Source organism: Salmo salar, chromosome ssa20 (genome assembly GCF_905237065.1).
Source record: "Salmo salar chromosome ssa20, Ssal_v3.1, whole genome shotgun sequence".
NCBI lineage: Eukaryota > Metazoa > Chordata > Actinopteri > Salmoniformes > Salmonidae > Salmo > Salmo salar.
Genome location: NC_059461.1, coordinates 54,762,004 through 54,788,488, shown reverse-complemented (window position 1 = coordinate 54,788,488; position 26,485 = coordinate 54,762,004). Strand labels below are relative to the sequence as shown.

The 26,485-nt window shown below is 43.8% G+C and overlaps 1 protein-coding gene across 7 annotated transcripts; it reads right to left on the bottom strand.

Annotated features, from left to right (window-relative positions):
* Nucleotides 1-161: 161 nt before the first annotated feature.
* Nucleotides 162-26,194, bottom strand: LOC106580818 (SID1 transmembrane family member 2). 7 transcript variants are annotated; one of them, XM_014162278.2, is made up of 27 exons: nt 25,420-26,194; nt 24,944-25,068; nt 21,897-22,061; nt 21,485-21,530; nt 20,896-20,997; nt 18,259-18,342; nt 17,935-18,100; nt 17,689-17,782; nt 17,516-17,574; nt 17,260-17,271; nt 16,517-16,564; nt 16,086-16,160; nt 15,807-15,869; nt 15,283-15,401; nt 14,462-14,535; nt 14,182-14,248; nt 13,905-13,978; nt 13,683-13,806; nt 9,082-9,199; nt 8,693-8,829; nt 5,619-5,727; nt 5,277-5,353; nt 4,630-4,676; nt 2,364-2,469; nt 1,596-1,706; nt 1,066-1,179; nt 162-819 (listed from the first exon to the last, which is right to left on the bottom strand). In XM_014162278.2, exons 1-27 carry the CDS (start codon nt 25,639-25,641, stop codon nt 757-759), a joined length of 2,601 nt encoding a protein of 866 aa, XP_014017753.1. In that variant the 5' UTR covers nt 25,642-26,194; the 3' UTR covers nt 162-756. The 7 variants fall into 7 exon arrangements, with proteins under 7 accessions (XP_014017753.1, XP_045559578.1, XP_014017749.1 ...); XM_045703622.1 differs by lacking the exon at nt 17,260-17,271; XM_014162274.2 differs by lacking the exon at nt 15,807-15,869 and having other exon boundaries at nt 25,420-26,193.
* Nucleotides 26,195-26,485: the final 291 nt, after the last annotated feature.

The window sequence follows — 26,485 nt, the reverse complement described above, 5'->3', positions numbered from 1 at the left end:
AAGTTCAGGTAGGCCCTCCCTGATTGTCAGTTACCTTCTGTTTTGGTGCCTAATGAACACAACCCAGGTCCTTACAAGTCTGGATTTCCTCTTCATCCTGCTTGTCAGTTACTTAAAATGCAAAACCTAGAGCCAGATTGTACTAATGCTAAGACTACACCTTTATCATCGTGGACACACACTTTATTCAGTAGTCACATCACATAGTCCCAAGATCTTATCCTACAGTGCAAAATCTATTTTCCTCACCAGCTAAGGACGTAGTTAGTAATTAAAATACAATCGTTTATCTCTCTGGGACAGATCCATCCAGTATCAGACAGCCATAGAAATACAAACCACGCACATGATCAGAACATTAAAGGCCACAGACAGACTGGACATGGAGTGTTCTCACTCCCCCCCACACACACACTTAAATGCATTGACGGAGTTGCAGGTCAATAATGATGCAATATAAATTCAATTCAAACGGTTATCAGCAATAAGAAAACACAACGACCACAGTAATATTGGATGGCAGTAAGGAGAAATGTCAGCATGTCCTGGTGAACCAGACTCATTGATTGGCACGCCAAGTGTCCATACAGATTCCAACTCTGGGGAGAGCGCACCGTCCTTCCCTTAGCTCTTTGATTGGCTGAGAGATGCCCAGCCCGCCTGCAGTCAGGGAGACATGCCATTGGGTGTCTCAGTTTCCACTGTGTCACTATTGGCCAGCAAGAAACGTTAAGGTGGAGCCAGAGAGTTGCTTTTTCAGAAGACGAAAATCTTGTCTCTCTGGACGTTGTCCAAGTCATCGTCCATGGTGAGGAGAACCTGGCAGAGAAAGCAGAGGAGTCAGTACCATCTTATATAGTGACTATCTGGGTATGTATGGGTCAGGAATGGGACGTCTTCATCAAAGCTCAGCCACTTATGATCTTCTATTGCTGAATGACGTGTGCAGTAACCATGTCCTCGGTGTGAAATCTGTATTCCCCTCCAATTTATAATACTATGAAATGAGTGTCACATGGCCCTCCCCAGAGGTGTGCGCACACACACACACACACACACACTCACCAGGAAGGAACCAAACATGGCAATGGAGGACAGGAAGTGCCAGATGTCGTGGTCGTCGAAGAAGGAGAGCACGATGCAATCACGGTTGTGTTCCCGGGACTCGGCAGGGGTTTTCTACGGCAGGGGGTGAGGGGACAAAGCAGTCAGCGCCACAGTGACGTGAGAATGTTGGGGTTATGTGACCATGACATGTGGTATGTGAGCATGTGATGTTTTCAATGTGGTACTACAGATACCATGAATCCCTTTGGAGTTGGGAGTTCCCAAACCTTTCGTCGGAGACCCCTAGAACTTTCACTATTTTATTGTAGACCTGAACTAGCATACCTGAATCAAATGACCTACACAGCCAAGGGCTTCATGACTAGTTGAATCAGGTGTGCTGGCTCTGGAACAGTTTGAATACATGGAACGGCTTGGGGGTCCCCCGAGGAGAGGTCTGAAAACATCCTGCCATGGGGGTGTGTAAGGCTGACGTGTGGTGGAAGCCACTGATCTGTAAGGTCATTGTGTGTGTGTGTTGTGCTGACCTGCCAGGTACTGAGGCCCTGGAAGAAGAAGAAGAGAGCGAAGCCCCACACCACGGCCGTGAAGAGGATACACACCATGGCCATGCACTGGATCCTCTCACCGCTGCGGAGCTACACACACATTCACAGAAACACATTCACAGAAACACATTCACAGAAACACAACATCTGTGATTGTACACGCGGAACATGTTCTACGTCGTTTCATGTGTCAGATGGGCACTTTCTATGTCCAATAAAAGTATGTGGCATCCGAACGTATTATGACTCGTCTATAGACGGAACTCTCACGAACACAATGGCGTTCTCCGTTTTGCTCTACGGCGCTCACAAGACGGCTGTGAAGGTCACTGGTAACAGTTAAAAAACAATAGTGGAAGTATGTACAGTATGGGGATAGTTTAGTGCCTAAAATATGGGGATAAATACATGCCTTTTTGTTTTTTATAGTTTCCTGATCTTTCTTATATACCTCTCAAATATAGGACAGACACTTCTAACATATGGAATTGTTTTAAGATGGTCATACCAATAATCATTTAGCTATTTGATTTGGAACTTTAAGACCACGGATAGTCCCCCAAAAAATCTAAAGGAAGTTTGAAGAAAACAATTCCATATGTTAGCTTAGACTACCTCCCCCAGCTTAGACAGGGTTTAGACTCTAGAGGGTTAATGAATTAAAATATATTGTGGCATGTCTTTTTTGAGTGAGATTTGTCTATGGAAAGTGAATAAACACACACACACACACACACACCCCCCTACCTTCATGATGATGTAGAAGGCAAAGTAGAGTAGCAGGTTGCAAATGGCGATGGCCAGCAGGTAAGAGGCAAAGTCATTGGGTGTCTTTAGTAGCCCATAGGCAGCCCTGGACAGACCGAACACAACCACACAATGTATGTCAGTTGTCTACTCTACTCTCCACCCATGGTTGTGGGTGAGTAATGACTATTCTACAGACTAAATGGATACCTTGCCTCATCAGGCTGAGTGGGTCGCAATAAATCACATTGACAGAAAGGGACTTACATTAATCACTTAAAGTAGGTGTGAAAGACCTTTGATAAAAAATATATACTCAAAAAAATAAAGGGAACACTTAAACAACACATCCTAGATCTGAATGAAAGAAATAATCTTATTAAATACTTTTTTCTTTACATAGTTGAATGTGCTGACAACAAAATCACACAAAAATAATCAATGGAAATCCAATTTATTAACCCATGGAGGTCTGGATTTGGAGTCACACTCAAAATTAAAGTGGAAAACCACACTACAGGCTGATCCAACTTTGATGTAATGTCCTTAAAACAAGTCAAAATGAGGCTCAGTAGTGTGTGTGGCCTCCACGTGCCTGTATGACCTCCCTACAAAGCCTGGGCATGCTCCTGATGAGGTGGTGGATGGTCTCCTGAGGGATCTCCTCCCAGACCTGGACTAAAGCATCCGCCAACTCCTGGACAGTCTGTGGTGCAACGTGGCATTGGTGGATGGAGCGAGACATGATATCCCAGATGTGCTCAATTGGATTCAGGTCTGGGGAACGGGCGGGCCAGTCCATAGCATCAATGCCTTCCTCTTGCAGGAACTGCTGACACACCCCAGCCACATGAGGTCTAGCATTGTCTTGCATTAGGAGGAACCCAGGGCCAACCGCACCAGCATATGGTCTCACAAGGGGTCTGAGGATCTCATCTCGGTACCTAATGGCAGTCAGGCTACCTCTGGCGAGCACATGGAGGGCTGTGCGGCCCCCCAAAGAAATGCCACCCCACACCATGACTGACCCACCGCCAAACCGGTCATGCTGGAGGATGTTGCAGGCAGCAGAACGTTCTCCACGGGCGTCTCCAGACTCTGTCACGTCTGTCACGTGCTCAGTGTGAACCTGCTTTCATCTGTGAAGAGCACAGGGCGCCAGTGGCGAATTTGCCAATCTTGGTGTTCTCTGGCAAATGCCAAACGTCCTGCACGGTGTTGGGCTGTAAGCACAACCCCCACCTGTGGACGTCGGGCCCTCATACCACCCTCATGGAGTCTGTTTCTGACCGTTTGAGCAGACACATGCACATTTGTGGCATGCTGGAGGTCATTTTGCAGGGCTCTGGCAGTGCTTCTCCTGCTCCTCCTTGCACAAAGGCGGAGGTAGCGGTCCTGCTGCTAGGTTGTTGCCCTCCTACGGCCTCCTCCACGTCTCCTGATGTACTGGCCTGTCTCCTGGTAGCGCCTCCATGCTCTGGACACTACGCTGACAGACATAGCAAACCTTCTTGCCACAGCTCGCATTGATGTGCCATCCTGGATGAGCTGCACTACCTGAGCCACTTGTGTGGGTTGTAGACTCAGTCTCATGCTACCACTAGAGTGAAAGCACCGCCAGCATTCAAAAGTGACCAAACATCAGCCAGGAAGCATAAGAACTAAGAAATGGTCTGTGGTCCCCACCTGCAGAACCACTCCTTTATTGGGGGTGTCTTGCTAATTGCCTATAATTTCCACCTGTTGTCTATTCCATTTGCACAACAGCATGTGAAATTTATTGTGAATCAATGTTGCTTCCTAAGTGGACAGTTTGATTTCACAGAAGTGTGATTGACTTGGAGTTACATTGTGTTCTTTAAGTGTTCCCTTTATTTTTTTGAGCAGTGTATTTTTTAAAACACTGCATGATGATGTCAAACAATGTACAGATCTGCCATCTTATCTGACCCCGTTTCTCACAGCAGGAAATAAAATCCTGCAGCAACAGGAAATGTGGATTATATTAAATGGACATTTTTGTAGGGGTTGATACAGTTTCCGTTAGGGCAAATCAAGTCTGATATTTTAAAATGGAAATTACAAACTTTAGAAGCCTTTTTAAACCCTAATACACTACAATTAGCATTTCATGATGTGCAGGAAAAATCTCTACGACAACAGAGTGATCAAATTAAGATATCAGATATCACATATATAGAACATTGCAGTAAAGGCAGTCCAGTCTGAATAAGATAGTGAGTGAACGAAAGAAGGAAATACTCACAGAGACCAGTTCACTATGTTTCCCATCACTAGCAGAACCATTCGGTCCTAACACAGAGAGAGAGAGAGAGAAACATTTACTTGTGGATTTATGAATCTTTCGCGACATTAGAGTGAGTCTCCATACAGTATGTGTATGTATACTCTACCAATGACTGTATATATGAATGGACAAAGCCATCGATCACGTATTCATTTCTTTGAAGACTCAATAGCGTATTGAAGCCAAATGAAGTCTGTTAAGATGGCATCTCATGGAAACATAAAATACGCAATTTGAGCTTTATGAAGTGATATTGCAGCCTAGCTCAGTACTGCCCCCTCAAATAGAGTAAATCAAGTTGAAGGCTGACCGGGGGTACTGCAGGCTGCCATTAGCAACTAAATTATCCTTATAACTTCTTACGTGTGCGATTTAAAAATAATTGTTTCAAGGACATACTGTACATCAGGTGTATTAAAATAAATTATTGGTGCCATGATTGCCTTCTAAATATTGTTTTATTTATTTACACAAAGATTGATATTTTTCCATTCACTATAATGGGGGATCCTGTTTATGCAAACAATGTCTGCAGTACCGCGGTCAACCTTGAACCTTTGGGGTTTCAATGAGTGGGCAGTAGTTCTCCCCTGATGTATACTCACAATATACATGGGGCCACTGCACTGGCGGATACAGTCAGTGTAGATCACATACACAATCCTGCGCAGGATGCCAGAATCTGAAACACAGACAAATAGAAGACTGACACCTGTCCATAGCCCCTGTAACATTACAAGGTAAAACCTAACCCTGACCCCAGGCCTGTTCCTAGCCCTTACTCCTAGGTTTCTTCCTTCTAGGTTGTTTTTCCTAGCTACTGTGCTTCTGCATTGCTTGCTCTTGGGGTTTTGGGTTGGTATCTGTAAAGCACTTTGTGACAACTGCCAATGTAAAAAAAGGGCTTTTAAAAATAAATAAATGTGATTGATTGATTGACTCCTTACCCAGTCTCCAGCGACCCATGTAGTAGAGCTGGGTGCTGAGCAGCATGGTGGCCAGGATGTGGAGGACAGAGAAGACGATCCAGAACACCATGTTGCCCTTCCCAAACACCTGGACACAACACACACAGGTAGACACACACACACACACACACACACACACACACACACACACACACACACACACACACGTACACACACACACACACACACACACACACACACACACACACACACACACACACACACGTAGACACACACACACACACAGGTAGACACACACACACACAGGTAGACACACACACACACACAGGTAGACACACACACACACAGGTAGACACACACACACACACACACACACACACACACACACAGGTACACACACACACACACACACACGGTAGACACACACACACACACAGGTAGACACACACACACACACACACACACAAGTAGACACACACACACACACACAGGTAGACACACACACACACAGCACACACAGGTAGACACACACACACACACACACACGGTAGACACACACACACAAACACACAAGTAGACACACACACAGGTAGACACACACACACACACACACACACAAGTAGACACACACACACACACACACACACACACACACACACACACACACGGTAGACACACACACACAGGTAGACACACACACACACAGGTAGACACACACACACACAGGTAGACACACACACACAGGTAGACACACACACACACACACACACACAGGTAGACACACACACACACAGGTAGACACACACACACACACACACACACACAAGGTAGACACACACACACACACACACAGGTAGACACAGGTAGACACACACACAGGTAGACACAGGTAGACACACACACAGGTAGACACAGGTAGACACACACACACACAGGTAGACACACACACACAGGCAGGTAGACACACACACACACAGGCCACACACACATCACACACACACAGGTAGACACACACACACAAACACACAAGTAGACACACACACAGGTAGACACACACACACACACACACACACAAGTAGACACACACACACACACACACACACACACACACACACACACACACACACAGGTAGACACACACACGGTAGACACACACACACACACACACACACACACACAGGTAGACACACACACACACACACACACAGGTAGACACACACACACACACACACAGGTAGACACACACACACACACACACACACACACACAGGTAGACACACACACACACACGTAGACACAGGTAGACACACACACACACAGGTAGACACAGGTAGACACACACACACACACACAGGTAGACACACACACACACAGGTAGACACACACACACACACACACAGGTAGACACACACACACACACACACACACAGGTAGACACACACACACACAGGTAGACACACACACACACAGGTAGACACACACACACACACAGGTAGACACACACACACACACAGGTAGACACACACACACACACAGGTAGACACACAGGTAGACACACACACACACAGGTAGACACACACACACACACAGGTAGACACACACACACACAAGGTAGACACACACACACACACACAGGTAGACACACACACACACACACAGGTAGACACACACACACACACACAGGTAGACACACACACACACAGGTAGACACACACACACACAGGTAGACACACACACACAGGTAGACACACACACACAGGTAGACACACACACACACAGGTAGACACACACACACACAGGTAGACACACACACACACAGGTAGACACACACACACACACAGGTAGACACACACACACACAGGTAGACACACACACACACAGGTAGACACACACACAGGTAGACACACACATCAGGAATTTTACACTTGCTGAATGATGATTCTACGGGTGGGTTGCACCAACATGGTTTAAATTAATCTAGGATTAGCTAACGTTAGCTACTGTAGCTAGCTAGTTTATAAACCAAGCTAGCTAGCATACAATATTATTTATTATTGCTATTACTTAACGTTATTTAGCCATTTATTATTTGTCCACTAGCCACCTGATCCTGGCACGTCAAAGATGATCAAATTTCTCTGCTTATGAAAAAAAAAGTTGTCGTGTCTGATGGAGGAATTTAGTAACGTATTGCAGGATAAAAAGACAAACAACACAAATGTCAAAAAGAAGGAAGACACCTGGGCCATTTTATGAGACAAATGTAATGGATCGACATGGATTAAAGATTGACCCAAATCGGATAAAAAGCATGCTGGAAAAAAACTTCAAATCGAAAGTCAAAAAAGATGCGGCAGAGGAGAGGCGGGGGCCATTTCAGACCGGAGCCGGGCCTCCGTCCATGGAAATTGATCCAACCACCCAGAAGATATACAAGATGATTCCCCAGCAGTTTGCCCCTCTCCATAACCCCTATGATGACGACAGACAACTTGACCCACCAATACTTTGTAAGCATAAATAACTGTTAAATATCAATGCCTATATGCTACTTCACTACAATGTTACCATTACCAGGCCCTTTACAGCACGTTGCATAAAATATCATAAACCCCAATTCAATTGTTGTACAAAATGGGCACGTAAATGGCCTACTAATAATGAGTTAATTATCATAAAACTCAACAGGATTCAACCCATCTCTAATTATTCTCTGAGGAACTAATATTGGTCTTGCCACAGTAGATATGCTGCCATTTTATCAATTAAACCACCTCAAGTGGCAGTTTAGAATTCATCTCCAATCGAAATGTTTATTTTTTATTAATTGAGCAACAGACTTAAAATTCATCTAGGTTTAAAGTGAAAACTAAACTTAGAGGAAGGATTTCATTTAAAACGAGGTTTAAAATTGGGTGCAACAAGATGAATAGATAAACCTTGATTTAGCCCAGTTTAAGAGTTAATCCATGTTGGTGCAGCCCACCCTATAGATTGTGTACGTCAGAGTCTACTGTTGGGTGTTTGTTGTGTTTCTGTCTTGGTCTCTGTGTGGTGAGTGGTGTGTGGTGAGTGTGTCCCTTGTCACTCACCACTCCTAGCACAGAGAAGAAGATGACAGCAGCCAGACAGGCGTAGGCAGTGTAAGCACTGGCATTGATATCTGGGTGTCTCTTCTGGTACAGTTTTAACACACACAGCCCAGCGATCATATACATGAAGGAGGTGTCTGACCGACAGGGAGATCGAGGAGGAAAGGGTGACATTAATGACATTTGTTACAGTACAGAATATCTTCCAGTACAGTTATTGGGAAGTAGCCAGAGTCCCAGATCTGTTTGTGCCGTCCGGCAGTCAAAGCAATGCATTTGGCATGACAATATGAACCGATCTGGGACTGATTGAGAAACCCATCTATTGAGGATCTGTGTTACAGTATCTTCAGGATCTTCCAATTAGCCAACCATGACATTAGTCTCACCGAACTGGAAGTTGGTGTAGTTGGGGCAAACGTGGTAGCAGGCACTCAGCAGTCCCTCCATCATCAGAGCTGTGCCCATGGCGTAGAACAACCCAAAGTGCTTAGGGATGCCACACTCCTGGAGACCAGCAGAGAGGGAGAGAAAGAGGCTCAAAATTATATCAATAAAATTGTCACTAGCTAGGTTTCCACCCAATTGGTGACAGATTTTCATGCAAATATTCAATATGCGCATTTTCCCACCAGAGATCGGTATCCATCAAATTGACTTGTTGTGGATAAAAGGCTTTGTATGATAATGTAGTGAAAAGAGGAAAAATATTCACATCCAATGTTCATGCTTCTAGAGGTTATTTAAGTAGGTGTGTTTCACAGTGGTGTATGACCTGACAAAGATCCCACTGGGATCGAAACTTTGTCTTTATTGTGCGTCTGATTAACTCACCCTAGGAGCATTCCAGAGTTGTGGACCTTGCTTTTTTCTTTGATAATGTAGTACACATGAAAATTACTTTTGCGGTTAAATTCCCATGTACAGAATAAAATATACAAGTTAAAATGGCTTTCCATTGCATTTTCAACCCTACTGATGGTTTTGTCACAAAAAAAAAAAAGTTGCGTTATATAGTGAATGTGTCCACTCTGGTCTTGGCACGAGCGCTGTAGCCAACAGCTTGCAGATACAGTGCAGGCATAGCCGACATGAGATTTTATGGACAAAAGAGCGATCATTTGTATTTGTCAAATGGCAGCCAAGCATCGATCATCGTGTCACCAGAATAAGATATTTATTGGAAAGGAGCCTCAAGCTCATCACCGTGCACTTTCACCACCCTGTGAAGTTCATAACTTATTTAACCCGTAGCCTAATAAAACACATGCTTTCCCTAATCATAGCGGGAGGACCACACAAGATATCATTGCATGACTCCAAGTTTACTTCGATATGATGTAAACTTCTACCGCAATTTCCCACCGGATAATTCATTTTACCTACATAAAACCACCACAAAACTCACCTTGTCTAGCGTATTTACAGTGGAAGTCGGAAGTTTACATAAACCTTAGCCAAATACATTTAAACTCAGTTTTTCAAAATTCCATGTCTTAGGTCAGTTAGGATCACCACTTTATTTTAAGAATGTGAAATGTCAGAATAATAGTAGAGAGAATGATTTATTTCAACTTTTATTTCTTTCATCACATTCCCAGTGGGTCAGAAGTTTACATACACTCAATTATTATTTGGTAGCATTGCCTTTAAATTGTTTAACTTGGGCCAAACGTGTCGGGTAGCCTTCCACAACCTTCCCACAGTAAGTTGAGTGAATTTTGGCCCATTCCTCCTGACAGAGTTGGTGTAACTGAGTCAGGTTTGTAGGCCTCCTTGCTCGCACACGCTTTTCAGTTCTGCCTACAAATTTTCGATGGGATTGAGGTCAGGGCTTTGTGAAGGCCACTCCAATACCTTGACTTTGTTGTCCATAAGCCATTTTGCCACAACTTTGGAAGTATGCTTGGGGTCATTGTCCATTTAGAAGACCCATTTGCGACCAAGCTTTAACTTCCTGACTGATGTCTTGAGATGTTGCTTCAATATATCCACACAATTATCCTACCTCATCAGGCCATCTATTTTGTGAAGTGCACCAGTCCCTCCTGCAGAAATGCACCCCCACAACATGATGCTGCCACCCCTATGCTTCACGGTTGGGATGGTGTTCTTCGGGTTGCAAGCCTCCCGCTTTTTCTTCCAAACATAACGATGGTCATTATGGCCAAACAGTTATATTTTTGTTTTATCAGACCAGAGGACATTTGTCCAAAAAGTACGATCTTTGTCCCCATTTGCAGTTGTAAACCGTAGTCTGGCTTTTTTTATGGCGGTTTTGGGGGAGCACTGGCTTCTTCCTTGCTGAGCGGCCTTTCAGGTTATGTCGATATAGGACTCGTTTTACTGTGGATATAGATACTTTTGTCCCTGTTTCCTCCAGCATCTTCACAAGGTCCTTTGCTGTTGTTCTGGGATTGATTTGCACTTTTCGCACAAAAGTACATTCATCTCTAGGAGACAGAACACATCTCCTTCCTGAGCGGTATGACGGCTGCATGGTACCATGGTGTTTATACTTGCGTACTATCGTTTGTACAGATGAACATGGTATCTTCAGGCATTTGGAAATTGCTCCCGTGGATGAACCAGACTGAGGTCTAGGCTGATTTCTTTTGATTTTCCCATGATGTCAAGCAAAGAGGCACCGAGTTTGAAGGTACAGTGGGGGAAAAAAGTATTTAGTCAGCCACCAATTGTGCAAGTTCTCCCACTTAAAAGATGAGAGAGGCCTGTAATTTTCATCATAGGTACACTTCAACTATGACAGACAAAATGAGAAAAAAAAATCCAGAAAATCACATTGTAGGATTTGTTATGAATTTATTTGCAAATTATGGTGGAAAATAAGTATTTGGTCAATAACAAAAGTTTATCTCAATACTTTGTTATATACCCTTTGTTGGCAATGACACAGGTCAAACGTTTTCTGTAAGTCTTCACAAGGTTTTCACACACTGTTGCTGGTATTTTGGCCCATTCCTCCATGCAGATCTCCTCTAGAGCAGTGATGTTTTGGGGCTGTCGCCGGGCAACACGGACTTTCAACTCCCTCCAAAGATTTTCTATGGGGTTGAGATCTGGAGACTGGCTAGGCCACTCCAGGACCTTGAAATGCTTCTTACGAAGCCACTCCTTCATTTTTTGCAGAAAAACAGCCCCAAAGCATGATGTTTCCACCCCCATGCTTCACAGTAGGTATGGTGTTCTTTGGATGCAACTCAGCATTCTTTGTCCTCCAAACACGACGAGTTGAGATTTTACCAAAAAGTTATATTTTGGTTTCATCTGACCATATGACATTCTCCCAATCCTCTTCTGGATCATCCAAATGCTCTCTAGCAAACTTCAGACGGGCCTGGACATGTACTGGCTTAAGCAGGGGGACACGTCTGGCACTGCAGGATTTGAGTCCCTGGTGGCATAGTGTGTTACTGATGGTAGGCTTTGTTACTTTGGTCCCAGCTCTCTGCAGGTCATTCACTAGGTCCCCCCGTGTGGTTCTGGGATTTTTGCTCACCGTTCTTGTGATCATTTTGACCCCACGGGTGAGATCTTGCGTGGAGCCCCAGATCGAGGGAGATTATCAGTGGTCTTGTATGTCTTCCATTTCCTAATAATTGCTCCCACAGTTGATTTCTTCAAACCAAGCTGCTTACCTATTGCAGATTCAGTCTTCCCAGCCTGGTGCAGGTCTACAATTTTGTTTCTGGTGTCCTTTGACAGCTCTTTGGTCTTGGCCATAAGCGGAGTTTGGAGTGTGACTGTTTGAGGTTGTGGACATGTGTCTTTTATACTGATAACAAGTTCAAACAGGTGCCATTAATACAGGTAACAAGTGGAGGACAGAGGAGCCTCTTAAAGAAGAAGTTACAGGTCTGTGAGAGCCAGAAATCTTGCTTGTTTGTAGGTGACCAAATACTTATTTTCCACCATAATTTGCAAATAAATTCATTAAAAATCCTACAATGTGATTTTCTGAATTTTGTTTTCTAATTTTGTCTGTCATAGTTGACGTGTACCTATGACGAAAATTACAGGCCTCTCTCATCTTTTTATTAAGTGGGAGAACTTGCACAATTGGTGGCTGACTAAATACTTTTTTTCCCCACTGTAGGTCTTGGAATACATCCACAGGTACACCTCCAATTGACTCAAATTATGTCAATTAGCCTATCAGAAGCTTCTAAAGTCATGACATAAACAGCTTGGAAAATTCCAGAAAATTAAAGGCACAGTCAACTTAGTGTATGTAAACTTCTGACCCACTGGAATTGTGAATTATAAGTTAAGTAATCTGTCTGTAAACAATTGTTGGAAAAATGACTTGGGTCATGCACAAAGCAGATGTCCTAACCGACTTGACAAAACTATAGTTTGTTTAACAAGAAATTTGTGGAGTGGTTGAAAAATGTGTTAATGACTCCAACCTAAGTGTATGTAAACTTTCGACTTCAACTGTAGTTTTGTCGACGTTTGGAAAGTTTACTGACAAATTTGCGGTTTACATCAGGCATCTCATGAAATGTTTTATACCACATGTACTTAAGTTTGGATGGAAACCTGCTTACTGGTATGGAACGTTCCTTAGTGTATAGGAAATATCATTTTGGACAAAACCCTCACGTCAACATCATGGGAGGTGATATGAATTCCATACATGGAAATACCAATATGAGCATTTCATGTTCTATTGTTTACCCCACTGCTATAATAACCTATCTGTACTATCTGTACCAGGGGTTGGTTTAGAGGTTGTGTTGCCACCCCTGGAACACATATTGCCCCTGGAGGTAGCGGTTCGATCCCCCAGTTCCGCCACTCACACTCTGTATTTCATCACATACTCTAATCTACACCTGTCAATAAAAGAAACTAGGATTATTGCCACCATAGGTGTGTTCAACGCCCTACCTGTCATCCAAAAACACTACAAAATACCCCCCAAAATATGGAAAAACAAAAGCACCATCTCAGTTTGATCTCTCACCAGTGCGTTGAGGTCATTGCGGTCCAGCGCCCTGCTGTGGATGATGTCTCTCTGCAGCACGATGAGCAAGAAGAGGAGGCCCAGCATCACGTAACCAAGGTTACTCAGTATGTTGTTGAAGGCACTGCACGCCAGAGGGTAGAGAATGGATGTCATGAATGATACAAGTCATACATTACATGCACAGCCATAGGTGTTTCCCCTTATGACACACACACACACCTCAGATTCCCCAGGGGGTGTGCACACAGGAAGTTGTAGTAGCAGATGTCCTGATTTCCTGTCACGTTGACAACCTGGAGGAGAGAGGAAAATGTCAACAACAACACACTACCCACCCACCCACCACGTGTGGATTCTACAGTCATATCTACTCACTCGAAGCCAATTCCTTTACACACTACAAATGCACTCGTTATAACTCTGTAATAATGTAGCCATTTCTGTAATAATGTAGTAAATCCGCAGTTGGAGTGTGAGTGAGGGTAGCACACAGTACCGTTTGATAAGTGATGACCAGCTGGATGACAGGGAGGGCGTAGAACACACCTATGGTGGCAATATTCCTGAGGAGAGGAACACTGACATTAACTGCCATGACACTGACAGTTGTATGATTACTGTACAATCCGACTGATACAAAACAAACCTACACCCTGTCCAAAGAAGCAATTGTTATCATGCATTTGACTAAAGTACTGATAGAGTGGAGGGTGCCATAGGGTTATAGCCCCCAGCATTGATGTACAGATTTTGAGGCAACTCTCCGTCCCACTCACCAGAAGTAGATCTGGTACTTTTTACTCAGAACCCTCTTGTCCTTGCGAGCGAGGTCCGACACACACAGGTACTTCTGCAAAAGGACAAGCGACCACAAGAGTTTCATTGGGAGGGAAAAACGAAATAAAAACAACAGAGGATAAAGATAATATTGAGTGATACACAGGGGAGGCGAGGTAGAGGGGGATGGATGGATGAGAGGTAGAGGGGAAGGGATGGATGAGAGGTAGAGGGGGAAGGGATGGATGGAAGGTAGAGGGGGAGGGGATGGATGAGAGGTAGAGGGGAAGGGATGGATGGAAGGTAGAGGGGGAGGGGATGGATGAGAGGTAGAGGGGAAGGGATGGATGAGAGGTAGAGGGATGGATGAGAGGTAGAGGGGGAAGGGAGGGATGGATGAGAGGTAGAGGGGGAAGGGATGGATGGAAGGTAGAGGGGGAGGGGATGGATGAGAGGTAGAGGGGGAAGGGATGGATGGAAGGTAGAGGGGAGGGGATGGATGAGAGGTAGAGGGGAAGGGATGGATGAGAGGTAGAGGGGAAGGGATGGATGAGAGGTAGAGGGGGAGGGGATGGATGAGAGATAGAGGGGAAGGGATGGATGAGAGGTAGAGGGGGAAGGAAGGGATGGATGAGAGGTAGAGGGATGGATGAGAGGTAGAGGGGGAAGGGAGGGATGGATGAGAGGTAGAGGGATGGATGAGAGGTAGAGGGGGAAGGGAGGGATGGATGAGAGGTAGAGGGGGAAGGGAGGGATGGATGAGAGGTAGAGGGATGGATGAGAGGTAGAGGGGGAGGGATGGAGGAGGGATGGGCCAGACCTTGGTGCGGACGATGTTCTTGTCCGAGTCGATGTCGGCCAACGTGTCATAGTCATCCTCCTCTATTGAGCTCAGAGACTCCTGTCGACTACGGCCTGTAACGCTCTCCAATGAACGCTCTGAGAGAGAGGAAACAGTAACTACCTTTACAGTATGTCAGCGACTGAGGGTTATATTTCTCGATTTTATCGTTTTTGTTGGTTTTACGGCTTGGATTTTTTTTTTTTTTTTATATGATTTGGGACGTATTCAATAGATTTGTGGTTCTGGCCAATGACGCATTCCTGATAATCACAAAATGTATCATTGAAATTGTTCTCGACATTCAATCATTATCTCTGCGTACAGTCAAACATGATTGTTGACCATATGTGATCGTTTTGGTCTCCGTCTGTGGTCATCAGAGCATTAAATTACATCAAAAGGCGGATAGATCTTGAACACATTCCGAAGTGATTGACATGGTGCTGATTTATACAGTGAAGGGATGCGATTGGCTGGCTGATTAAGGCAGTGAGTGTCACCAATGCAGATGGCTACGTGGTGGATGGCAGTTAGGAATGGTCTGCGTTTCAAAGTCTCCTGTCCTGATAAACAAACACAAATAAACCAATAAGAAACAAGAGCACTCCGCAGCCCTCCAATCAAGAGCCAGTTTGGTGGTGAAATGCTGTGCAACATTACTCGAAGACTGATTTTGTGCTATGTGGACCCCATTGTGTGTATTTGCACATCTGTGTTTGTACAGTATTGGAGTGTATATGTGTAATTATGCGTCTGTATTTGGTCATCCTGCTCCATACCCATGTATCCGTAGTTGGCATCTGATGCTATGCTGTCTGTGATGGCCTCTGAGCTCAATGTGCTGGCGTTGTCCGCTGTAGAAACAATAGCAGAGAGAAACAACATTAAAGAGTGCTTGAAGTGGTGTAAGTATTCACTAAGGCTGTGTCCCAATTCTCTCTCCTTCCTCCCAAAGTGTTCACTTCCCTTCACTGATTTAAAGGAAATGACTGGTAAAAGAAATATGGTGAAAAGTGCAACTAGTCCATGACTCCCCCAATCCAATGCTTTTAGATTTGTGGGAAGTAGTGAAGGAGTGCACATTCACGAGGAGACACACAACAGAACTGGAGCAGTGAAAGCCGTCTTCCCCAGCTGTCAATATTTAACTCAAAACCTTTCAAACATCGTCACACTTGTAATGTAAATGAGCACACACATACACACTCACCAAAGGAGCCGTATTCATAGGGGGAGACTGGAGTCACACTTGGCTTTCCTGTGGTAACAGGTAGAGATAATGTCACAAACACACACCAAACACATGCCACCATAGCCGTTAGTAGTGTACACACAACCACAGCATCTAGATGAATGGTTAGTTAGAGAGGACACCATGCCCTGTGGGTTCAGAGACAAGGTTGAAACGTGAGGCAAGGGTTAATGCACGGGTGCTAATCAGTACCCTAGGGTGTGAGTCCAACGGGAGAAAAATAAGTCCATTTCAGTCAAACTCCCATTGGAACCAAACCATAATATCATCCAATGCATGGCGACGGGCATGGCAGAAGCATATTAGTCATCCCCCACCATGACAAGTGTTTGTGACTGGACAATGCTGTGAAGTCAGGCAACTCAGGAAGTAAACCGAAATTCCAATTCAATAATTGAAAAAGGGGTTTCTATTTTCAATGACTCCTCAATAAAACTGCAAAGGAGAATATATTTATTTCAAATGTTTTTTTCCATATTTTAAACCGAAATCACTTCCTGATTTCAAATTGACACCCAACTGTGGTGAAGGTCATTCATTAGACATGTATGATTCCTCATCCACCCAGATCATACTGGTGATAATGACTGTGAGATGGGTGTAACAATCTATATAGCGTGCACGAAGGGTAATAAGTAGTGTGACATTGTGAGAGAAGCTCAGACACATGCAATATCTCACTACTCCAACTCCATTCTTACCCAGTAGAGAGGCTGAGCCAAAGAGTAGCATGGGGAGAAAGCATGAGGAGAAAGCGAGACAAATTCAATACACAAAGACATAGAAAACCTAGAGAAATAGATCAGTAATCCTTCATCTGATGCGGCAACTGTTCATGGTTCGCATCCATCTTAAACTCGTTTTAAATCTTAAACACAGAGTTAGTTCTCTTCACTGTACACCTCTCTGAAAACAAAATACAACGGAGTGTGCCGTTGTAGTGGGTTGCTGGGATACCTGTCTCCGCGGGTGACATGTCCGCTGGGTTCAGAAGCCCCTCCCTCCTCCTGTGCATCCTGACCAGAGAAAAGACCCAGAGAGAGAGGGAGACACTTGAGTTCCAAAGCTTCTATATGACAGTGTATGAAATAATGTACTTACTGTATACGACAGTAACGCGATCGACAGACCTCTTGTTCTCCACACAGGCCACCAGGAAGGTGAGCAGGTAGAAGGAGAGGAAGATGCCCAGGCAGAACAGCATGCCCATCACATACACATCCGCTGAGACGGAGGGGGGGGGGTGTAGAGGGAGGGAGAGGAGGGAGAAAGGAAGAGAGAGAGAGGTGTTGGAGAGAAACAGAGACAAATAGAACACTTCTCTCTGCTACATTGGGAATGATGTACTGTTTGGTCCGCCTGGCTGAGTGACTCACAGTTGATGGCGGGCGAGACGACCACGTCCAGAGTTTTACTGCGGTTGCCGGCATCAATGAGTTCATCTGGACGGAGGGGGTAGAAGCGCAGGGGACCCCCACATGCCTCGTCCTCCGTCTTCACCACCACCACCACATAGAAACTGTTACTGGGGAAGTCCTTCCTCTGAGAGCCACGAGAGAAAAGGGGAGAGGGGAACAAGAGAGAGAGAGAGAGAGAGAGAGAGTAGATTAAATGGTTGCCCATTGTGGCAAGTGAGTTGTAAACATTCATTTATTGATCAATTACCTGATCTCTCCAGTGCGTGTGTGTGTGTATTCTACCTGGACAGTGATGGCAGCTGTCTTGGTCATGGTTTGATACATTCCAATGAAGGCCACGTTGTTATCCAAGTCATACACTGGGCACTGATAAGGTAGAACACAGCATTTAGCAATCAGAGAGGAATGAGTGTCTGTCTGTCTGTCTGTCTGTCTGTCTGTCTGTCTGTCTGTCTGTCTGTCTGTCTGTGTGTATCTGCCTGAGCAAAGAACAGGTGCAGCCACGGCTAATGTGATTTCCACGGCAACGGGCACCTCTGCACTCCCCATCAAGTGTGTGGAATGGAGATTTCTATATTGGCCTACATTTCAGGGACACCCCCAATGTGAGCTATTACACACCAGACAGAGCTTTACATAGCGTTTTAGTAACACCTCTCTTTCACAGCTTTAAGCTGCTTTAGGGTAGATCCTGTGCATTTCCCAAGCTCATTCACAGCTGTCTAGTGGTTGCTGGGGTGCTCAGAATGAACTCAACACTGCCCTTGTGTGGTGAATCGGAGGCTAGCCATTGGAGACAGGCTGAGGGACCACAGTTCAGTGATGTCATGTGAGGTCAGTGGATGCAGGTCATGGTAAGGTCATGGCTGTATTCATTAGGGTACACCATAGCAAAACGTTTTGCAACAGAAAACTTAAACAACTGTTTATTTTAGCGTTTCTGAACAGTCCCTCCCCGTTTTAGTTCGCTTACTTCCGATTGGTGTCTAACAGAGTTGTGGACTCGAAGTCACATGACTTGAGACTCTATATAAAATAAAATAACTTGAGACTTGACTTGGAGCCTCAAGACTCGGGACTCGACTTTGACTTGAGACTGATGACTTGAATTTTTCTGGCCAGGTTTTGTATTGTTTTGTCTGTCACTCATTTTGTGGAAGAGAGTCTACGTCGATTATTCCACACACAGCCAGAGACAGTACCCGCAGCATCGCCCTTGCAAAAAACCCTGCCACAGATTGGCTAGTGAAACGCACACTCGGCACTCTGACTGGATCAGCAAACTGTCAATCAACACAGGCTGGGTGAGCTAGCAGAAATGTTGCTGATTTGCTGTACAAGCTATAGGATCGGGTGCAGCGCAAACATCAAACTGTAAATAAATACATCTGCAGCTGCAAAAATTGTTCGGTGATCAAGAATATGAACTGTTTACATTGCAAGATAATCAGCAATGGGGCAACAATTACTAGCATAAGCCTACAGGTCTTTAGGTATGTAACAATTGCTTTAACTTATGAAGATTGCATTTGGAATTTGTTGTTAAAATTAATTATAACTGTGGCGAAGACGCTCTCCAAACTCGCGCCAGTGGAGAGTGCTTTTTTCCCCCTGTTGTTGAAATGTTTGCTCTGGCTTTCACACGTCTAAATGCATAGGCCCTACAATAATTGCTAGCGTTTCATCATTAAATCCCCGTAGCGTTGATTACAACAAGTAGACATTTTTAATTTAACCTTTATTTAACTAGGCAAGTCAGTCAAGAACAAATTCTTATTTACTTATAATGACGGCCTATGTTTGATAGGACTACGATACATTTTCATTTAGCCAACCATTTCTTACCCTCAGTGGAGTGATGTTTATTTAATTCAATGTATGGTTTCCTTTGTTCATATTTTCCCGGGTTATGTCGGAGTTCCGTGTCTGTGTCCTATGGCCGCGTTCAAAACAACAGGGAACTCGGAACTCTCCGACTTCAGTGCGTTCAAGACAATTGGGAACTCGGGCCTCTTTCACTGACGTCATGATTTGACCTCAAATTCTTTCGAGTTGTCTTGAAAGCACCATTAGTCTCTGTCATTCTGGTTGTGCATAATATGAGTGTGCAGGCCTCATAAAATAGGCTTTGGAGTCAGAACGTTGAATAAGATCAAAGGATTGTTCCATGTATGCGTGGTGTTGAAATATCATTAACTCTGATTAAGAGGAATGTAGCAATGTGGAAATGGATGTGGAAATTGCCTTTTACATTGTAGAACCAGTTTATTGGTTGTAATTGCCAATTGGGTAATTGTATGGTCCTGGGGGCCAAGTGCTTATATTATTTATGCAGACCTACCTGTTTGAGCTCCTGTTAGACAGAATCGACTTGGTTTCTCAAGGGGAGGCTGTACAGTCTTTACCTGTGTCCGTTCAGATAGGACAGGTTAAGCCTGATACAGAGGCTGTTTCTTTTGGACTACTGACCATGTATATTTGGTCAATCTACTTGTATATTTTGTATGATATGGTACTTTCACCACAGGATCACCAAGATTTGTAAATAAATGTACACTGTGAACACGTCAACCTGCCTTGCCTTCTGCTGATGGCATGCCCTCACGACTGCTACACGGTCTCTATTTTGCAATGACATGGGATTATTAAAATGTGTCGCAGACACAATAATGAAAAGGGCTGTCTGGTAGCCTCAATAAATATACACATATTTGTAGCTGAACAAGTCATGGCATGTATAGATTTTTTTTACTTGACTTGAGATTTGAAAACGTATGACTTGACTTGCTCTTAGAACGCACAACTTGGACTTGACTCGAGACTTGACCCGTTCTACTTGGGACTCGACTTGAGACTCGGATCTTGTGACTTGGTCCCACCTCTGGTGCCTAATGAACAGGTTTGGTCAAGTTAGTTTACCTGGATGTCCTGGATGGACATGACAGAGCACGGAAAGGTCATCTCAGAGTTGACCTTGACGATGGCCGTGTCCACTCCGTCAGGGAACACATATTTGAAGTACTGAGAGAGAAAAACAAAGTTAGAATAAAAAAAGGATCACATATTTATTGGAACTAAGTCCTAAATCAGCCGAGTGAAAGAAATATATATATTTTTTAAAGAATTCAAGCAATCTTCCTAACAATACTATTCTATTATGTTGATAGATGTACCGTTTTGAAAGGGCAAATCTTGCGTCGAATACAAACGCACAACATGTGCACACACAAAATGTATGACGTAACAATATCAATTTTCTCCTGTCTCTTTCTCTCCATCTCTGTCACGCAACAGCTCAACAGATCAGCCACACACATTTGTTCTTTAATATCACTCCCCTTCTTGGCCCTGGCCTTTAGACTTAGGCACAGTAAAGAGGTAGTACCCAACTGTCTTCTCCACCCACGCACACCTCTCATGGTCACGTGCAGTATAAGGGTTTCACGGGAAATGTGCTATGTGCGTATGTACGCACGTGTGCATCGGAGTGAGTGGCTATGTTTCTTACCTGGGGTTGGGATGGTGAGGCAGTGAAGCTGAACTTTTTGTCTGTACTGTAATGAAGAAGACAAGAAACACTCAACAAATACAACAGCCATATTAGCCAGTCAGGTCACATACGCAGTATGCCATCTCTACTCTATAAGTGATGCTGCTACACAAGGTGTGTCTTGGCCTTGCTGTACAAATAGGCAGTCACGATTGTGTGTATGCAAAAAGGCCGCATTCAATGCAAATTAGACCAGCTCTACACAATTGCATAATAGTGATATAAAATATGATGACTCAGAGTATTGAATACGTACTGCTGTGGGAGGCTGTGTAAGGCATGTAGCTCTACAACCAGATATGAGGTATCATGTATTTGCTCGGCTAGCTAGCTAGCATAAAGGGAATGATCCCTGATGAAGATGACTCACTGCAGGGTGAAGCTGTCCACGCGGCTGATCCTCAGCTGGTAGTGGGTGCCCAAGCTGGACAGGGTGGACACGTCCACAAAGAAGTACTGGGTCTCGGTGAGGGTGCGGGTAGGGGGCTGGCAAAGCGTTCGGCCCACATGGGCATAGGGGTACTTCCTCTGGTACCTTTGGCGGGGGGGAAGAGATATCACTTCTCCACTCATTTTCGTTGAGGTCAGAAGACCTCTTTTATAAGGGAGACCTGGCCAAGAGGGTAGCTCAATATACAAATCATGATCACATGGGCTCATAGAACATAAAAGGCCTGTATTAGACTAGGGGCATGTCCAAAATTGCACCTTAATGCCTAAGTAGTACCATAATTGCACTACTTTTGAGCAGGGTCCATAAGGAATGTAGGGTGCCATTTCATAAGCCATTTTAAGGTTGAACTAAACAACCATGACCATTGCAGACCGCTCATAACATGGCGGTAACTGATGATAACAACAGGATGATAAGAATGAACCACTGCTAAAAAAGGGATTGAATTGGCCTGTTGAATTGTGTCAACTACAGTCCCACAAAAAACGGTGTTAATGACAGAAAAACCAACAGTCTGCAACTTCCCAAAACACAACAACCTAGCTAGTACTGTAATTATGGCTAGTGTCTATGGGAAATTAGGCCTATGCTTTATGTTTATGTGGAAGTGAAAGCTCAAGGTTCAACGATGACTCACTCTCAACTAGATGGCTTTACCACCCGACACAGGTGTTCTGGTATTGTGCAAGTCCGTGGATTATGTTACACCATGAAAGACAGGCTACTGTAGTGTTCCCCAAACACGGTCCTCGCGACCCCAAGGGGTGCACGTTTCTTTTTTTTTCTTTTTTTAACAAAATGTGCACCACTTGGGGTCCAGAGGATCCGAGTTTGTAAAAAACCTGGGATACTGTATAATAGAACAAATTATACACTGATCCAACAGGATGGTTCTGCGTGCAGGCTAAACACTTAGACCTAGGCTATATCATATAATAATTAGGGAATGCTTATATAGTCCTGTTTGACTGTATGTACAAGTGGGTAACCTGTACAGGTGTGAAGTGGAAAAGTGTTTTTTGCAGATCCCACTGAGACACTCTCGGAGAGTGGGGTCACGGCCAGGGATCAGCCATTATTGACGGCAACTCTGGAGCAATTAGGGTTTAAGTGCCTTGCTCAAGGGAAGGATGACAGATTTTACCTTGTCGGCTCGGGGATTCAAACAGCAACCTTTCGGTTACAGGGCGAAACAGGATTTGCGGTTTTCTTTTCATGTCTTATTGCCCTGCCATCACTCCCTTCAGTTAACCCATTCAGTACTTCGACTGCACATCTCTCTGTACTGTTTATAATATAGTGAGCTCCAAAAGTTTAGGGACAGTGACACTTTTTTGTTTTGGCTCAGTACCCCAGCAATTTGTAAATGATACATTGACTATGATGTTAAAGTGCAGACTGTCAGCTTTAATTGTAGGGTATTTTCATCCATACTGGGTGAACCGTTTAGAAATTACGGCACTTTTGGTACATAGTCCCCCCCCATTTGAGGGGACCAAAAGTATTGGTATAAATTCACTAATGTATTAAAGTAGAAAAAAAGTTTAGTATTTGGTCCCATATTCCTAGCATACAATGACTACATCAAGCTTGTGACTCTACAAACTTGTTGGATGCATTTACGGTTTGTGTTGGTTGTGTTTCAGATTATTTTCTGCCCAATAGAAATGAATGTTAATAATGTAAGGTGTCATTTTGGAGTCACTTTTAAGAATAGAATATGTTTTTAAACACTTCTACATTAATGTGAATGCGACCATGATTACGGATTAACCTGAATGAATCGTGAATACGGATGAGTGAGACACACAAATATCATACTCCCAAGACATGATAACCTCTCATCATTACAATAACAGGGGAGGTTAGCATTTTATATCATACTCCCAAGACATGATAACCTCTCATCATTACAATAACAGAGGAGGTTAGCATTTTATATCATACTCCCAAGACATGATAACCTCTCATCATTACAATAACAGAGGAGGTTAGCATTTTTTGGGGAGGTATGATATTTGTGCATCATCATTATTCACAATTCATTCAAGATTATCCGTAATCATGGTATCAGCCACACTAATGTAATGTTTAGAAACATATTATATTCTTATTTACAATAAAACTGACTCCAAAATGACACAATACATTATTAACATTCATTTCTATTGGGCACAAAATAATCTGAAACCAAAACAAACCGCAAATGCATCCAACAAGTTTGTAGACTCACAAGCTGGATGTAATCATTGTGTGCTAGGAAAATGGGACCAAATACTAAACTTTTAACTACTTTAATAGACATAAGTGAATTTATCCCAATACTTACAATGGGGGGACTATGGGACAAAAAGTGCTGTCCTTTTTCTAAACGGTTCACCTGATATGGATGAAAATACATTAAAGCTGACAGTCTGAACTTCATGTATCATTTCAAATCCAAAGTGCTGGAGTACAGAGCCAAAACAAACAAAAAATGTGTCACTGTCCCAATACTTTTGGAGCTCATTGTATCTTCACCCGTGACTAAGCCAATATCTAGCCTACATAATGAAGAGAAACACAGCAAAAACAGACCCAAGGAGAAACAAAACCTCTACAATATCTAGGCTACATAACTTCAGTTGTTTTCTTTGACTGAACAATTTAATACCAAAGCATAACCACGCATCGCGCTTCCTTTCCACTCTAGATGAATATGGCCAGCAGTATATTGACATAATAAAATGTGGTGACATAATACAGGGACAGGAACAGGATGTGCCAGGGTTGCGTTCAGTAGGGCACAACGTTGTGGAACGTTGCAGATAGAAATGTCCTGTATAGAGCCGACTTGAGTCCTTATTCTACATGTCAACGATGCAGGTTTGTTCTACATAACACATTGCTTCTGTCTGAACGTTCCACGACATTGTGTCCTACTGAACGCGCCCCCAGGTGTGCCAGTAGGGTAGGCTACTCACAGTCCACGCAGTATGAGGGGGACCTGGAAGGAGAGCACGGCCTGCTTCTGTCTGACCACAAACAGGATGGGACTGCTCTCTGCCCCCTCCGACAGTACGTCCACAGTCACACGGACCCCCTCTGTCTGCCAGGGCAGGGCGAGAGAGTGGAGAGGGTTAGAGAAACTCACAGAATCTAAGTAAAACGACATACAGTACATACACACCCATCACAAACATAAACCTGCACACTCAAGTTTTGTATTGATCACTTTTTGCAATCCTATTTTACCATAAAACCAAATTATGCTACTCATAGCAAGACAGTTGTTCAGTGTTCTTCAATCCTAGTACTGGGGACGGAATGCGCAGGTTTAATTCCAGCCCAGTACTAACATGATTGGTTGAAACAGGTGTATTAGCAATAGGCTGTGGGGTCTGTGCAAAAGCAGGTTCGAAGAACAAAGTGGGATTTGTGACCTGAACTATGTACTCACCTTGTTTCGGGAGACGGTGTGATTGAAGGCATAGATGGTTTGGTTGTCACTCGTAACTGTATCGTTGTAGGTAACATCAAACTCTGCATCCTTTTGGACCACCGTTTTAGTTTCTGCTCGTGCGAACCGCAAGTGGGTCACACATAACAACAACAGGGCCACATAACCAAGCTGGAACAAGACTAAAACGGGGCCAAATTTACAACAGCTCCTCAAAACCATTTCCTTGCGATTTGTCAACAATAGCTGTGCTAGCTGATCAAAACGACCTAAATGCACTTACTGGCACGTTGGATGATGATAATAATAGCAATGAATGGCAAACCTACCTAGCTAACTAGACTAGAGAGCTCAGTTGTAATGTATCATTCAAAACAACAGAACAGTTGATAGCGAACGACTAGCTAGTAAAATAATCTAGCCAGCTAGCTACATTTGCTTGCCAATGATTAATGTATTACATTCACACCGCTCCTCCCGTTTCACCATCACCAGCTGGCAAGCTAACCACTCCTCGGTACTGCGACGTAAACTAACGTTAGCTAGACGATAACAACACAGCTACTACTCGCTAGATAGATCCCGAATGATTTAATATCCGCGGTTTTTACAGCTAATGTCATTCGCATTTTATCATTTAGGTTGACATATGCCTGTATAGTGTTGATAATATGAAGTATCGTAAAGTGAACGTTGTTTGCATCTGTTGAATCGACTGACCACGTTTGAGGGGTTAAATCTGTGTCACCCACTCTCTCCCTCTGCACGCAGAAAACAAACCAGGCACGGCGTAGTGAGGTCATTCTTTACGGCGCAAACATAGAAATATCATGCAGATTTTTTTTTATTTAACCTTTATTTAACTAGGCATGTCAGTTAAGAACAAATTCTTATTCACAATGACGGCCTACCAAAAAGCAAAAGGCCTCCTGCGGGGACGGTGCCTGGAATTAAAAAAATAAATACAATATACATATAGGACAAAACACACATCACAACAAGACAGACACAACACTACATAAAGAGAGACCTAAGACAACAACATAACAAGGCAGCAACACATGAC